At 38.5% G+C, this 17,095-nt stretch overlaps 3 protein-coding genes across 5 annotated transcripts; 1 reads left to right on the top strand and 2 right to left on the bottom strand.

The window, feature by feature from the left end:
• Positions 1-3,514: 3,514 nt before the first annotated feature.
• Positions 3,515-8,408, top strand: LOC147856788 (uncharacterized). 3 transcript variants are annotated; one of them, XM_087328502.1, is made up of 12 exons: positions 3,515-3,751; positions 4,198-4,324; positions 5,496-5,623; positions 5,707-5,776; positions 5,851-5,953; positions 6,577-6,694; positions 6,845-6,926; positions 7,068-7,129; positions 7,311-7,383; positions 7,468-7,551; positions 7,856-7,936; positions 8,030-8,408. In XM_087328502.1, exons 1-12 carry the CDS (start codon positions 3,516-3,518, stop codon positions 8,234-8,236), a joined length of 1,371 nt encoding a protein of 456 aa, XP_087184628.1. In that variant the 5' UTR covers position 3,515; the 3' UTR covers positions 8,237-8,408. The 3 variants fall into 3 exon arrangements, with proteins under 3 accessions (XP_087184628.1, XP_087184629.1, XP_087184630.1); XM_087328503.1 differs by having other exon boundaries at positions 3,548-3,751; positions 4,193-4,324; XM_087328504.1 differs by lacking the exon at positions 3,515-3,751 and having other exon boundaries at positions 4,192-4,324; positions 5,501-5,623.
• A 366-nt stretch (positions 8,409-8,774) lies between these two features.
• On the bottom strand, positions 8,775-10,834 carry LOC147856787 (plant/protein). Its single transcript, XM_087328505.1, has 2 exons — positions 10,498-10,834; positions 8,775-9,218 (listed from the first exon to the last, which is right to left on the bottom strand). The coding sequence occupies exons 1-2, from the start codon at positions 10,786-10,788 to the stop codon at positions 8,946-8,948; spliced, it is 564 nt and encodes a 187-aa protein (XP_087184631.1). The 5' UTR covers positions 10,789-10,834; the 3' UTR covers positions 8,775-8,945.
• A 2,503-nt stretch (positions 10,835-13,337) lies between these two features.
• On the bottom strand, positions 13,338-16,558 carry LOC147856786 (pentatricopeptide repeat-containing protein At5g27110-like). The gene has a single exon (XM_087328694.1). The coding sequence runs from the start codon at positions 16,364-16,366 to the stop codon at positions 13,625-13,627; it is 2,742 nt and encodes a 913-aa protein (XP_087184820.1). The 5' UTR covers positions 16,367-16,558; the 3' UTR covers positions 13,338-13,624.
• Between the last annotated feature and the right edge of the window lie 537 nt (positions 16,559-17,095).

Genomic DNA, 17,095 nt, shown 5'->3' with positions numbered 1-17,095 from the left:
AGGAAAAAGGAGCTAAATTTTCATAAAAGCTTTTTTTAACAAATTTCATATTATGGGAGCAGATAAAAACAGAAAACTCAGATGATGAAAAAACAAACAGACAGATCTATGAAACAAAAAGTCTTAAACAAAACAAAACAAAACAAAAAAAAGGCACAGATCAATGAGGAACAAAGACAAAAGAAGAGGAAATGCAAAAGAACATATGAAGAAACCAAAAATAAAAAGCAAGTTAAAGAAGAAGAGAAGTACTTACAGGGTGAGGGCTAATGATGGGCATGGCCAACACCAGTAGTAGTCTTCTGTTGTGGCTGCTTGTAGAGCTTCTCATACATACCATCGATGAAGAGATAAGCTCCGAATGCAACGAGGGCGATGCCGAGCCCGGGAGTGGCCCTGCGGAAGTTATGGCTTATGAAAGGGTGCTTACGGAACTCATCCCTCGCTCTGAAGAAATCCCCTGTAGTTCCCATCGCCCCTCCCTCCTCCTTCTCTTCTTCTTCTTCTTCTTCTTCTTCTTCGTCTTCTTCTTCTTCTTCCTCTGTTCCTCCTCTGTTCCTCTGTTTCTCTGATTTGATGATGAAAACTGATGTCTCTCTCTCTCTTCACACACAATTTTCAACTATTTACAGAAATACCCTCCTTCAGCCTTTCCAACTATTTACTGAAATACCCCTCTATTTCCCGTTCGACTTTTCCAACTATTTACTGAAATACCCTAAACCCTCAATCAACCCAAACTCTCGCTCCTTCTCCATCCCATTCATTATCGATGGGCACAGTTTCGGCTCGAACCCGAACCGTTAAGCCATGGTTTAACGGTTTATTGGTTCCAAAACAAATTTAATGGTTTGCTTTGGTTTGGATTTTTTATAAACGGTTCGGTTTCGGTTCTAAAACTCGGGTTTATAGGTTTGGTTTAAAGGTTTATAGGTTTTTGGTTAACTTCTTTTTTTTACCTTGATTGTTTATTAATTTAATGATTTAATTAATGGTGCTTTATTGATTTAATTAATTTAACTTCAAATGTTTATTTAATTTAATGGTTCAATTAAAGTTTCTTTTATTGATTTAATATATCTAACTTAAATCTTAGTTAATTTAATGTATTTTTATTTATTTGGATGTTTAATTAGTTTGATTTAAATGGTTAGGTTTAAATTTTTTCTTAAATGGCTCGGTTTGGTTTCAACTTTTCCCTAAACGGTTTGGTTTGGTTTTTGTTTTATATAAACGGTTTGGTTTTTTGTCTTTGCCTGGAAACCGAACTGAACCGCCCATCGCCACCATTCATAACAACACTTCATCCATTGCATTGCATTATAATTTGTCATGGCCATTGGCTAGTGATGGATTGTACCTACAAGGTTGTATACGTTGTAAGCTCGTAGAACTGTTGGTAGAGTCTTGACGCACACAACACACATGCGGTTAAGGTTGCTCTCCTTCTCCATCCCATTCGTAACAGCACGCCATCTGTTGATTGCATTGTCATGTCCATCGGCCAGTGACAGATTGTACCTGTAGGGTTGTAGATTGTATGATTGTAGGTAGAGTCTTGACACACACATGTGGTTAGGGTTGCAGGCATAGTTCGTGCATTGTGCAGTTATAAATGCATGAATGAGTGCACATTTTGCACATTGTGCAGTTATGATACGTTGTTGTGTATTCTATTGTCATGCAACATTGTAAATACAATAAGTGTTGATGATCAGCGTCTTGTATCACACAATGTAGCTTATATTCACGCTCTTTATTAGAATGGGCTCATAAGCAACCCATCTATCATTCCTCACTCTCCTCCACTTCTTCTACTTCCTTGTCCGTGAAATATGCAACCTTATACATACAAAAAGTGACTACAAATTCATAATCTTGTATCGTGTAAGGAACATAACCCGCATTTTCTGTTTTTGGTCTCTCTAACTGAAACCATAACATATCATTTGCCAATGTCTCTCTTTCTTTATTTCTTTCTTTCTTTTTTCCGTAATTAGCTTACCTTAGTGGTAAGTTGTTAACACTACAAGCACGGTGTCTTAAGTTCAAAACCCAATTTTCTCACTTCTCTCTATTATATACATCATATATATCTCTTAATTCACTAGATGCCACTGCGAAATGTAGGGGTTGAACCCATGACCACCTGGTCTCCATTGGGCAACCTTACCAACTGAACTACATCCATCTGGGCTATGTCCCTAATGTTCTAACTACTCATAAAAAATACCCATATAAACTTATGGTTGATGAAAGACTCGGTTCTAAAAATCATTGCTCATTTAGAATAAGTGTCTTGTTGCCTCCCTCCTCCTTTTTCCATAAAAGATAATGCATCTCACGTTCTCCCTCGAACCGATAGAGAATAATGACTTAAAATTATCAGATCATTGTCATCACCGAGGTTGTGGATTTGAGCTCGAGAAAGGGACACGTTGCTTGCATGATGACCAACATTTGGTGTAGAAGATGGACGTGTTGCTTACACGGTGGCCTTGCGAAATTACAAATGAGTACCTTGCACACCATCACGATGAATCTTGAGTTTTGCAAAATTACAATTGACTGCCCTTCCACACTATTGTCATCATCATCATCATCACAATAAACCCTAAGTTTTGCAAAATTAGAAATGAGTGCCCTTCCACACCATCGTCAATGTCATCACCATCATCATTAGCATCACGATAAACCCTAAGTTTTGCAACATTAGAAATGAATGCCCTTCCACACCATCGTCAGTGTCATCATCATCATCATTAACATCACAATAAACCCTAAGTTTTGCAAAATTACAAATGAGTGCCCTTCCACACTATCGTCATCATCATCGTCATCATCATCATCAGTAGCACCATCATGATGAACCTTGAATTTTGCAAAATTACATTTGCGTGCCCTTCCACACCATTATCATCATTATTATCATCACGATGAACCCTAAGTTTTGCAAATTTACAAACGAGTGCCCTTCCACACCATCGTCATCACCATCTCGATGAACCCTAAGTTTTGCAAAATTACAAATGCGTGCACTTCCACACCGTCGTCGTTATGAATGGTCATCATTATCATCATCATCACCATGAACCCTAAAGTTTTCCAAAATTACAAATGTGTAGCGGCTAGCCCGTTCACACCACCACCACCACCACCACCACCACCATCATCATGAACCCTAAGTTTTCCAAAATTACAAAAGTATACCCTTCCACACCACCATGGTCATCAATCCTCATCATGAACCCTACGTTTTCCAAAATTACAAAAGTATATACGCTTCCAGACCATCATCATCAAAACATACATACATATCTATACATATATAAATTTATAGACCATAGTCAATCCAATCCAACTTGGAGATGATTTACCATACACGTTTGCATGAAACATTCGCGAATGAGAATGCACGTATGATACGTATGGTTCATTCTATGCATACATATATGATATACATATATATTGTTTCGAAAGGAAGAAAGAAAACACAGCAGGCAGGCATGGCAGGCATGGCAGGAGGAGCTTCAGTGTTTTCGGCTATGGCGATGGTCCCTCTGTGCCGACCACGAACCTTGCATCTCTCTGTTACCTCCTCCTCCTCCTCCTCTTCCCCTTCCTGTTTATGGGATTACCCCTCCTTCTGCTCTGCATTCCGCAGAAGAAGGAGCCCTTATCTTTTCCGTTCCCTTTGTTCCCTTGCCCCACCGCATCAGAGGAATTCTCAGTACTTGCCTCCGCTGTTCAGGTATTCTTCCATTTAGGTTTCTTTTGGCGTCCTAGAACAATCTCTCTTATCAATAGCTTCTTTTAGCAATGCATTTTTTCTTCTTTCTATCTAGCAGAGATATTAGCAGAAATCTTGCTTCTTTTGCCGCTCACAAGAGTTTCTAGCAGATAATATGGTTTAGAAATACACAAGTTTGTTTTTAGATTTATTTCAGCAGAAATTCTGTTTTTCTTTGCCAATCGTTAGAGATTCTAGTAGAACATCTGATTCTTTTTGCGATCTACAAGAGTTTCCGCCGAACAATTTGCCAATTGAAATCGGCAAAAAGGTTCTAGCATTGTCTGTCAGCGTCTACAAGAGTTTATAGCTGAGCATTGTTTGTTTCTTTTGAATTTTCAATGGAGAGTTTTATAAGAGATTCTGCTTCGTTTGTGATATCTTTTCTAATTGATTCCACAGTGCAGTGTTGCACCTATGATGGATTATACAGATAATCACTTCCGGACTCTTGCACGGCTGCTCTCACGCCACACATGGCTCTACACTGAGATGGTGGTGGCTGATACAATAGTACATCAAGAGAAAAATCTGGTACTCCTTTTGTTTCTCTAATTCTCCTCCATGAAGGGTGAAATATATAGCTTTATAACGTGTGGATACTTATGTGCATCAAGAGAAAATCTTGTACTCTTTTTTGTTCTTCTTTTAGTTACTAACATAAATATTGATGTATCAATTTTGTTAAGGGGGTAGTCTCTCCTTCTTTATTTTATTTTAGTTACTAAGTTAAATATTGATTGATCAATTGTGTTAAGGGGTAACCTCCCCTTCAATGAATCTTGATCATTTCTACTCTCTTCATGCTCTCCTGAGATGGCATTGTCCAGTTCTAGTTACCTGCCTACTCTGTCCTACTGCATTGTCATCTGGCAGCCACAAGGAGTTTAAGGCACTATGTTCTAACACCTGAGATAGTACAGGTGATACAGCTGTACATAAAGAGAAAATGATCTCATGCTCTTTTGCTTCTCCTGTCACAAAATTATTAAATGGCTTATAACTTGGATATTTATGCGGCAATGTCTGTATTGCCATCGATTAACTTAAATACCTGGGATGCTGAGCGATGGGTCCTTTCATGAATCATGAAGAAATGGTACATTTTTTATCCAATGTTTGGAGGAAACCAAAGGATATGGCAACTTACACTTGAAATATTTGGAATTCACTTCTGAAATTTGAAAGTGAAGGTAGACGTAAATTTGCTATCCAGCGTTTGAAGGAAACAAAGTTTATGGTGACTTACACTTGCAATATTTGGATTTCAGATCTAAAAATTGAAAGTGAAGGTAGAAGTACATTTGCTATTCAATATGTTTGCAGGAAACCAAAGTGTATGGTAACTTTGTAAAATTTGGAATTCACTTCTGAAACTTGAAAGTAAAGGTAGAAGAAGTACATTTGCTATCCAGCGTTTGGAAGAAACCAAAGTTTATGGTAACTTACACTTGCAGTATATGGAATTCCCTTCTAAAAATTGAAAGTGAAGATAGAAGTACCTTGAATTTTTTGAAGTGTCAATGAATGATTTCAACATTCAAATATTCATATGTTTGTTTGTAAATAATTTCTGCAAATTTAGATGAAGGTTAATTTTCTTTTGGTAAAATTGGGTTCATGATCCTTTCTAACTACTAAGATCACTCTTTGTAGGATTTCTGAAAATAACTCCTGACAGCTGATTAGTTGTATTTGTTTCCAGGATAGATTTTTGGAATTTTCTGACATGCAACATCCGATTGTTCTACAACTTGGAGGAAGTGATGTATCTACACTTGCAAATGCTACTCGACTAGCCAGTCCATATGGTTATGATGAGATAAATTTGAAGTATGTTAAAGTTTTGGACTTAGCAATGCTTCATTTTGTTTCCAAACCTGGATTATTTGAAGATTCATCAAAGGAATTTGCAGTTGTGGATGCCCAAGTGAGAAAGTCGCTGGTCATGGATGCTTTGGTGCACGGCTTATGCTTGACCCTAAGGTACATATTGGTGTTCTACTCCTTCTAGATATTTTTGGGTTTTTTTGGGCTAAGCAGAAAGCATGGTTCAATAGCTCGTGGGCCAGTCCATGGCAGCGATTGCAGAGAATTGTGATGTTCCTGTTAGTGTGAAATGCCGCATTGGAGTGGATGATGCTGAATCATATGATGAACTCTGTGAGTATGTGTAAGATTTGGTGTGCTTGATTTTCACTGATCGAATTTTTTTTCCGTGTGATGTGACTTCAATCTTGAATGCAGTGTCAAGATAGACTTAATGAGATGCATATAACCAAGATAGAAAATTTAATAAGAGCTGGTTTATTTTTCTCATTCATGAAGTTGTCTTTTTGTTATCTTTTCTCCTAGGGTCTGCATTTTGCTTGCTCTTATTAGGCATTTCACTTTTTCTCTTTCCCCCATTTGGCCAATCTCTCATGACAATAAAGTCTGTAGATTGTTGAGATGATAAAGGCTAGTTATAATATAGATATTGCATGGTGCTTCCTTGAAGCAGAGAGTTAATGTATGAATAAGTTGTACCCTGATAGTATATGCTACGAGGTGGGCATACTGCCAAGTAAGTAAAATCTGGGGTAATTAGGTTAGGCTGAAATTTGTCAATGTACAATGGGCAAATACATTGTGGTGAAACATCCAGCCCATCTAAGTGAAACATTTGTTGGTCTTTCAGCCTGCTTGTCTACTTCTCCTAAGCTGAACGTGTCTATTTACTATTCGTGTGAAATGTTTGATCCATAAGTTGATGTTGTTGTTGCATCTAACTGCGATTTTATCAGGTGCATTTGTGGATACTGTTTCAACTTTATCCCCTACCAAACATTTCATCATTCATGCGAGGAAAGCCATCTTAAAGGGCCTCAGTCCTGCTGCAAATAGAAGTGTCCCTCCCCTCAAGTAAGTGATAATCAAAATTAATATGCAGACTTCCATTCACGGGGAAGATGCTCCTGCATTGGCATTTTGTAGTTTTGTCTTGTTTTTTAACACTCTAGTTTAATACATCATGGTTATGTAGTTTTGTAAAATTAATTTTGTGTCTCACAGATACGAGTATGTATATGCTCTGATTCGAGATTTTCCTCATTTAAACTTCACATTGAATGGAGGTGTGATTTCAATTCAACAGGTCAAAATTTAATTAGTGAAATTATCGTAAATAAAAACATAACTGAGTTACGTAGCAAAAAATGAAAGAACTATTTACATTTTTTTGAAATTATTATAATTTCTTTTGAGAGGGAGAAGTGAGAGATAAAAAATTTCTTAGGTGGAGGCTGCTCTTCAATTAGGTGCTCATGGTGTCATGGTTGGCCGCGCATCATGTAGCAGGTCAGTAGACTTTCAATGCTAATGTAATATTCTATTATAAACATGTGTATTTGCTTCATATTCTGGTATGGAATCCAACATTAATTTACAGATCCTTAATTTACATCTTGGGATCTGAAAGTTTTCTTTTGTAGTTTTGTTTGATATATTTCTTTTTCACATTAAATCTTTTAAATTGCAGTCCTTGGTCTTTATTAGCCCGAGTTGATTCTGTCATATATGGGGCTCCTGCACCTGCCACAAGCAGGCGTGATGTACGTTGGATTTCTTTTTTAGTTGATTCATGCATCTTTTCTTTATTCTTGATATGCATTCTAACACGTGTGAAAATTATGCAGATATTAAAATTATATGAGAAATATGCAGATTCAGTTATTGGGAAGCATGGACCAGGGAGGCCAAGTCTACGTCATACCATTAAGGTATCTTGTTCGCCTGTAATTGACTGTGTGCCCCAATATATGTGAGGTCTGAGTTTGAAGTTCCTCCTATGCATGGGGCAAGTAACAATGAGCAGCTAATTTGCTATCAGAAAAGCACCAGGTGCATTTAGATTACTCAAGAGAATTCAGTAGAAAAGCTAAATTGATTGAATCATGATATGCTTTCACAAATGTATTTGATAGTATATTCCAAAGTTTGATTTGTTTTTGTCTAGCATTCTTTCTAAGCTTTTGTCGGTCAGATTTAAATGTGGTGGCACTCAATTTGTATTTCCAATTGCAGCCTTTGTTGCATCTCTTCCATGCGGAGCAAGGTGCAGGAATTTGGAGGAGAGCTCTAGATGCCGCATTCCGGGACTGTACGGTGAGTTGTGAAAACATGTGTTGATTCTTCTAGAATCATTGAAATAATGTACATTCTGGTTTTGCTAATATAAATAATGATCTACAATGCTAGAGCTGTTCGGATCTGTTGAAGAAAACACTCACTGTAATACCAGATGATGTTCTTGATGCTCCTCTGCCCATTTTAAACGATGATATAACACCATTTTCTCTAGCTTCTACTTTGCCCGAGAAACCCTCGTTTGTAAATGATCAGCTACCTATGCAAGGAGAACCGAGATGCTTCAGGCAAAGTATGGCAATGGTAGAATGTGTGTGATTTTGACTGTATTGTGAATTCCAATTTTCATAAGGGATCCCCACAGTGCCAAGCTTATTTGTATATTAAGTTACAATTTTCAAACCTCAGTACTAAGCTTGTTTGTATATTAAGCTACATTTTTGGAATTTTTATGAAAATCTAGAAGCTAACCAACATGACTTTCAGCACAGTACATGGAATAATGATAAATGATTTTTTGTGGGAAACTTTGCATGGTTGAAATACGTGCAAGTTTATTTACCCAACATTCAAAGACCAAGAAAGTGGTATGGAAGGATTTTATCATTTGTGCACTATACACGGTATGTTGAAACACTACACATGTGCATTATAAAGATCTGAGAAAAGCACTTGTATCTTCCAAACTGTTAGGAAGATAATTTAAGCCAAAACTAGTCACTGATATATAAATATTTAAGAGTAGCAAACAAGCAGCATAGAGTATTAAATGAGTTATTGGGATGTTCTATGTGGTTCTGTCAATTTTAGCATGTGCTTGACATGGTTTACAGCACAACCATTGTGTACATAGGTATGCAAAAGAGCAATAAATAAAGAAAATTAGTTATTACAATTGAAATGCCCAACAAACAGGCATCATGTTTTGTGGGAAGATTTATTCCCAGTATATATAGTCTAGACACGTCTCCAATGATGCACTATATTTTTTACAAGTTTTTTTTTTTTGCAAGAATCATAATACACTTTATTTTCCCTCTTCCATACTGTGGATTTTCTTTGTTATAATGTCAACAGCTGCATTTGCAGATGTGAAGGCTCCATGGAAGCTCTTCTTAAATGAAAATGTTTCTAGTTCCCTAACCATTTGTAGAAGAATCTCTCCCATATCGAGTTGTTTCTCTAAGAGACAATAATAGTACACTTTGGAACACCGCCTACTAATTTCATCATTAGCTGGTTCAGGACAGAATTCATCATCAAGCCACTGATGAAGACTTTTCTTTAACCATTCTGATTCCTGCCCAATTCACAAAAAATAATCATTCACAATGCTATATATATATATATATATATAGTGGGAGAGAGAATAAAAGTCCAAACATTTTAAACTTTTAACTAATTAATCACAGATTAATGGCTTTCTTCATGCTAAGCATATGATAGTTTACTTCTGAAGTAACATTGATTAACTGTTGTGGCATGTGAAATCTGAGACTGGTAACTGAAGGGAGACTTGAAACCAATGTACGGTTTATCAAATGTAATTGCAAGAACCAAACAGTGACTAACGCCACTCCACCCTAGTATATAGAAATTATGAAGGAGAAAGAAAGGTGGATTACATAATGCATTTCACAACACCACAATTTCAAGATATGTAATCTGACATATAGCAAACATGAGATGCAAGAACTGAGGTTATGATGCAAATCAAAAGAGAAATATGAACTGAGGTTGAACTTGTGATGCAACTGTTTGGCCACAAACATGAGATGATGAAAACATATCTTCTATTGGGAAACCCAACAACTCACTGAGAAAGAAATGGCTTTTTGACATAAAGACAGGTACAAAGCATGAATTACACAACTACATGAGATCTCTCACACGCCTGAACGGTGAGCCTATTAGGAGGAAAACAATATTGGGAAACATACCATCTGTTAACAAATCCAGATGCATCAATAGGTTCAAAGAGGCTTCAGGAAGACATGGTAGCAAACTGAAACTCTTCACAATAACCAGAGGCTAAGTAGTAGTGGTTAATTCACATTGTTTATCTTGGATCACATTTGGGAGCACTTTAGTATGTAGTTGTGGTTGATCTTGAATCACACCGCACAACTTGAGAGACTCTGCCACCAGGCTAAACAAATGGGCACTACTCCACTAAATTATGTTTACACCAGAGTCATGAACCACATGGGTGACTTCAGGAGGTGACCACTTCTGGCCCTGAATGATCTGACATCTCTACAACCTGCTACAAGGTGGTATAAAAATCTTGCTATCCTCAATGCACACCATCACCTTAGCTAGCCATGCAGTTACATATCACTGCATATCCATCATATAGCATAGACAATCAATCATACATCACATGATTAATCATGTCTGCGTAATGTAGTAGCATTATTAGGATCACGATTCACAACTCACACTAAAGTCATCATTATCATCATCATCATCTACATGTATCATCACATTGATTCCTCTGCATTAATTGTACTCAATTGAATCAATTTTCATCATAGGCCGGGTGCAGCCTTTCAGTATATTTGCATTCGCTTTTTTACCTGTAGCGCAGCCTGCGGAGAAGTCCATTGAGATGGGACGAGAAGTTCTTGAAGAAATGGTCCATCTTCTGTGTGATCCTGAGATGGAGGAGGAGACGAAGAAGAAGAAGAAGCTCTTACAACACAGGCAGATCGAAAGGGCGAGCAAAATGTGCAGATTGGGGGGGCACTGAAGTCAGATGCGGTGGATAGTAGAAAAGGAAGTGATGAAGATAGGCATGGAGAAGGAGGAAGAGAGAGAGGAAGAGAGGAGGAGAGGTTTCCATGGTACCTCCACCACAGAGAAGCCATCCTTTCTTCTTCCTCTTCTTCTTCTTCTTCTTCTTCTTCTTCTTCTTCTTTTTACTTCATTCCATTTAACTTCTCATATTCAGAGGTCTAGGGACAAAAAAAAGAAGCTCCGGACTCTCTTTGGGTCTCTCGTCGTCTCGGAAACAGAAGTTTCCGGAAACTTCCTGCCTCAATGTCGTTGTCGGGAGAGAAGTCTCCGGAAACTGCCTCGATGGCGACACGCAGAGCTCTCGATGATGTCTCGAGGCATGCCAGCCGCTTTCACACAGGGTTCCTAACGAACGATTGGGCATATGCCATGGGCCCAAGTGTCTTGAAGCAACCGTTGACGAAAGATCCATGTTCATCATGCATGAGAGAAGTCGTGTTCCCTGATCTATGATAACATCAAATATCCTTGTCTTTGCATCATCCCCATGGACTTCTTTTATTGTTTTTCTATCATTTTGGCCTGGATTGGTACAACGATACCTTTCTAATGGTGGTGACCAACAAACTTCTCGATCCTTCACTTGCCACATATCAAATCTCTCGCCCTGTGATCCACACTAATACAATGAGGAAGTCAAAAACAAGCTACAATGTGATGCAATGTCCCTTGTTTCCAAGTATATCGATGAATATGAGTTAATTTATGAGATGTAGGGTGGAGAGAGGAGAATCAATCGAAAATCATGATAGAAAACACTTGAGATCCTTTATTTGCAAAATGCGATAATGAATTACGAGTTAACATATAAGATAGAAAGTGGAGAGAGGAGAATCAATAGTAAATAACATTATAAAATTTTCTGTTATGTGTCTCAAATGCCCACTTCGTCTTGATTTAGTTGCAATCCAAAACTAGGGGAGAATGCTTACAAACAACTCCAAAGAAAATGAGAGAACCCTCATGCAAGAGGAAGCAACCAGCCTAGATGGCTGCAGTTTTGCTCTTTGAAGAATTATTGAAATGAATGAAAATCAATGTTCAATTTTGGTTATTACTCAAGTTCCCACCATCTTGATTCAATATTTGAGCTTTGGAAGAGATTGACCAAGAGATGCTAGAAACGTGCGTGTATCTTTGAAATAGTATTTTGACTCATGGGTAGACTTTTCCATGAATGATTTTACTGAGATTAAACCATAGTATATGAGTTGAATTCCATAAAAGATAATGCATGCAACAAAGATTAACAACCCTCATCACATCTCATGTATCACAATGTTTGATTGCACTCTTTACACCTTTTTAATTTGGAAAAAGCCTTCGTTTGTGTGTCTGTCTTTGTTCAAGTAGTCGTACTCTTTGAACAATATTATTATTAACATATACTTGTAGGAATACCATTGTTTTGTCTATGTATATGCCTATGTTAAATCGGTAGTACTCCAATTAATATGGAGATGAGCATATACTTCTGTTTGTACTACCATTATGTTCTGGCCCTCCTATAAATAAATGGGTACTTACATGTGTATGATTGAATCATTAGATAAGATACAAAGTTGGAATTCATATTGATACCTCTAGACACAAATAGATTTGTGGCCATACCATCATATCACAATCCAACTACCCCAATGAGTCACGATTGGGATAAGCCAAATTTCTCATGCAGTCATAGCTCCGTAAATAAGGCTCATCACATGTTGGATTCATGGCTTTATTGCTAAGTTCAGCCAGGGTGGGCATTTGAGTTCAGAGAATTGATCTCCATGAAGAACATGCAAAACATTGTGGTCGCTGGTGTTGGGTGTTTGGAATGTAAGAGATTGTAAGTGAAGAGCAGCCATATAAAGTGTGTGCCCGTGTGCTATTGGTACCAAATCAAAATTAGCATCTCCAATAAGCCATTGCACTCTTCTATTATTTAACTGCACGAGAAAAGGTAATAGACCTCGTGATGAAGTCCTCCTATTTCATTCATCTACAACATTTCTTTGCATGGTCACAACTCATGAGAGCTGACAAAGAAAATCAATATATTACATCAAGGAATTAGCAAATATGATCACCAGAAACCACAGCTACCAGTGCTATCGGTTCCATTAAACACTTCTTCTTCTATGCCTTTTAACAGTGTTCATTGCCGTTTTAAGTTTTAGGATAATGTTGTTTCTTCCCAACAATCAAGAAACAATGTCAGTTGGAAAATAAACAGGCCTTCCCTACCCTCCTTTTGCCAGAAACCACAGCTACCAGTGCTATCGGTTCCATTAAACACTTCTTCTTCTATGCCTTTTAACAGTGTTCATTGCCGTTTTAAGTTTTAGGATAATGTTGTTTCTTCCCAACAATCAAGAAACAATGTCAGTTGGAAAATAAACAGGCCTTCCCTACCCTCCTTTTGCCAGAAACCACAGCTACCAGTGCTATCGGTTCCATTAAACACTTCTTCTTCTATGCCTTTTAACAGTGTTCATTGCCGTTTTAAGTTTTAGGATAATGTTGTTTCTTCCCAACAATCAAGAAACAATGTCAGTTGGAAAATAAACAGGCCTTCCCTACCCTCCTTTTGCCAGAAACCACAGCTACCAGTGCTATCGGTTCCATTAAACACTTCTTCTTCTATGCCTTTTAACAGTGTTCATTGCCGTTTTAAGTTTTAGGATAATGTTGTTTCTTCCCAACAATCAAGAAACAATGTCAGTTGGAAAATAAACAGGCCTTCCCTACCCTCCTTTTGCCACAAACAAAAAGCCTGAGCTTCAATTATTCCAAGAAACAACCTCTTAACCAAAAGTTTGTCCTCCAAAACTCATCAAGGCCATAATGAGAACAAGTCTTTTGTAAAGGATAATTCTCATTCCTTCGTTAATTTGTTGGCTTACTCTTCTCAAACACATCTCTTCACACAAAACTCAAGATTTTATCTTTCCAACACCATTCAGCTGCATAAGAATCTGTGCATGGAACATGTCCTTCTCTCCTGAGCCTTGAGTTCTTCTGTCGCAACAAGTGATCAAGATGGTCATACGATTCATGGGACTGATCTCCTACAACAAACAAATGTACTTCTTTTTCTATCTCTATCCAGCACTGTCCAGGCTTCTTCCAAGCAGCCTCTTTCTGCCGTAAGGCATCCACCTCCTTTGCACAATCTAGTAGCCCTGCGTTTGTGTAAATATTCGACATCAAAACATATGGTGCAGCATGGTTAGGTTGAATCTGTATGGCATTATGAAAACAATGCTTTCCAAGCTCTACCTTCCCATGTTTTAAACAAGCCGTCAGCAAACACAACCATGTGATGAGATCGGGTTCCACAAGCATCATGGATAACATGTCCTTAATTCGAGTAAAATCTCCAGCTCGTCCAAGAAGGTCTATCATGCAGTTATAATGCTCAATTTCCGGACATATGCCATAATCTCGCATTGAATCAAAGTAGTTGATGCCCAATTCAACAAGGTTGACATGGCTGCATGCCCAAAGAACAGAGAGATAAGTCACTCCATTTGGTGCAGTGCTACTACCTTGCATTTGCTTGAACTTGAAAAGACTACTGGTAAAGTCACCCACCTTGGCATAACCAGAAATTAGTGAGGTCCATGATACAACATCAGGCTCATCCAGGCCATCAAAGACTGCCTGAGCATCACTCATGTTTGCACAACTTGTGTATGTGCGAATAAGCATGCTTGCCAAGGAGAGAAGTTTATCATATGCAGAGACAATGATGGTGTGGTGAATACACCTACTAAGTTTCATGCTTCCTGTCACACAACATGCATGCAAAAGGTAGGACAGAGTAGTGTCATCCGGTTTCGCCCCCTTTTCACACATCTGTTTGTATAATTGTAGAGCCCGTTCACCTTGTTCTTGCTCCATATACGCTGAAAACATTGCATTCCATGAAATACTGTCAACCCTACGCATTCCAGTAAACACGTTCTCAGCTTCGGTGGTACTCCAGCATTTGCCATATGTATTAATAAATGTATTACATATATAGATGTCAGAGTCAAAGGTTTTAGTTCGAACGTCGTTATGTAAGGCCTGAACAATACCTAAAGCTACCTCTTTCTTCATAGATCCTTCCATTAAAACCTCCATTTCTATCTCAGCAAGCAAAGAGCATGCTTGCAAAGCTGTTACAAATGTCCGCTGATGTGGAGACACGCCCTCTTCTTGCATTTGTCTGTACAACTGTAAGGCTCTAACTCCTTGCCCTTGCTCTACATATGCTGCAAGCATAGCATTAAAAAGCACCACATCTTTTCTATTAAACTTAATGAAGACATGTTCGGCCTCACCAATGCGCCCACACTTGCCGTACATATTGACAAGTGCAGTTCCTAGAAAGATGTCTGAAGAAAACCCCTTCTTTCTTCCATCTGCATCTAGACCACGACCAATCTCAAGACACTCTAGTCTCCATGGTCTTCCATCAGGTTTATTCTTCTCAGCAAGAATGCACAATGCTTGTAAGCTAACAACAAGCATTTGTTCATCAACGTTTTGCATTGCTGTGTAAAGCTGCAACACATTGTCTGCTTGACCTTGTTCCAAATACGCCGAAAGCATCGCACTTTCTGATACAACATCATGACAAGCTACCATAGAGAAGACTTTCTCGGCTTCCCTCGTACCCCCACATTTCCCATACATGCTTATAAGGGCGCTATGAACAAACAAGTCTGAAGTTAAGCCCTTCTTCTCCGCTTCAATATGTAGTGTCCTCCCAATTCTCATGGAAACTAATTTGATGAGGTATCCATCACACGCCATACCTTCTTCTTTCTCCGCTGCAGCACAACATGCCCGAAGCATTATAAGGTATGTTTGCGTGCTCATATTAATAGCGGCTATCTCTTGCATATGTGTATACATTTCTAGCACCTTTTCAGTATCAGACTGCTCAATATATGCTGAGAGAAGAGCATTGCAGACCACTGAATCGTGCTCTGAGAAGCTTCTGAACATATTCTCCGCTTCAATAATTTGCCTGCATTTTCCATACATTGTAATAATGGCACTCACAATAAAAGCATCTGAAGTTAAACCCCTTCTTAGAGCCTCATCATGAAGCTTCATTCCTTCCTGTAAGTCAAGCGAACCACTACAAGCTCTGAATAAGCTAACAAATGTATATGCGTTTGGTTCGACCTCGGCTTCAACCATTCTATCATAGATATGGAGAGCTTCACTGAAGTTATTTTGATCTACATGAGCAGAAATCAGAGAAGACCATGAATAAATGGATCCATATCTCAATCTCTGAAAAGATCTGGAAGCTTCCTCGATTCCTCCACATGAAGCCATTGTGCTAACCAAGTAATCCCCAAGAAAACTTGATTTTTCCAAACCATGGAAGGCCATGAGTATCTCACATCTTCGAATAGAACAGGGTGAGCCTTTCTGATGACATAACTGGAGTAGACGGAAGAAAACGTCTCCTGAAGAGATGAATTGTTTCTGCGAATGTAGGGAAATAGCAGTGAGGGCCTGCTGAAGGTATCCATGATGGCAGAGGTCTGCAATGGATGAAGAAGCTGAAGGAACATAGCAATATTTTCTGCATTTCCAAGCTGAGTGCAAGTCGTTTCCATCGCTGAAGCTTCGGATTGAGGCAGAGATCGATCTAAGCATCTCTCTCCCATCCTCTCTATCTATCTATCTGTCTATCTATCTATCTATCACATTGTCTCTGTTCCTCTCGCTCAGTTTTTTTTCTTCATGTGAATTCTGTGTCCCTGCCTTTCTGCATTTCTGCATTTCTGCTTCCCTCTGTTCTCCCACGATCTGTCTGTGTCTCTGTTTTCTCTAGCTCGCCATCGCTGGCTCTCTGCTTCAGAAGAGACGCAAAGAAATAATAATAATAATAATAATAATAATAATAATAATAATAATAATAATAATAAATTTATATTTATTGATATTGGTCGTCTACTTTCTGGAAATTACAAATGTAGCCCTCTACCCTTCGGTTCTCATGATTCATGAATGATCCTTCTATTTTCTTCCTCTTCGAAGCACTCAGAAAGAGTCGAAGGCTCAAGGGTCTCGAACACAAAGAAGGAGTTGAAGGCTCGGGGGACTCGAAACACAGAGAAGGAATCGATGGCTCCGAGAACTTGAACACAGAGAAGGAGGCGAACGTTGCTAGGGACTCTGAGCATAGACGAGACGAGTGTAGAGTACGACGCAAACATGGACAATGATGATCCCACAATTAACAGATAACGCACAAGATTAGCGTCTTGTCGTGACCAAAGGTGGGAATGTGGAGAAAAAAGGAGAAAAGAAAAAGGTGGGAAATGTGGGAAGAAGGGGAATTTTAGAAAAGGGGCGCACAGTGTAAATATGTATTTATGAAAT

Source organism: Azolla caroliniana, unplaced genomic scaffold (genome assembly GCF_043228905.1).
Source record: "Azolla caroliniana isolate FFs.n. ecotype wild unplaced genomic scaffold, voAzoCaro1.0.p SCAF_12, whole genome shotgun sequence".
NCBI lineage: Eukaryota > Viridiplantae > Streptophyta > Polypodiopsida > Salviniales > Salviniaceae > Azolla > Azolla caroliniana.
Note: the sequence above shows the minus strand (reverse complement) of the source record. Positions and strands in the feature narration are given on the sequence as shown.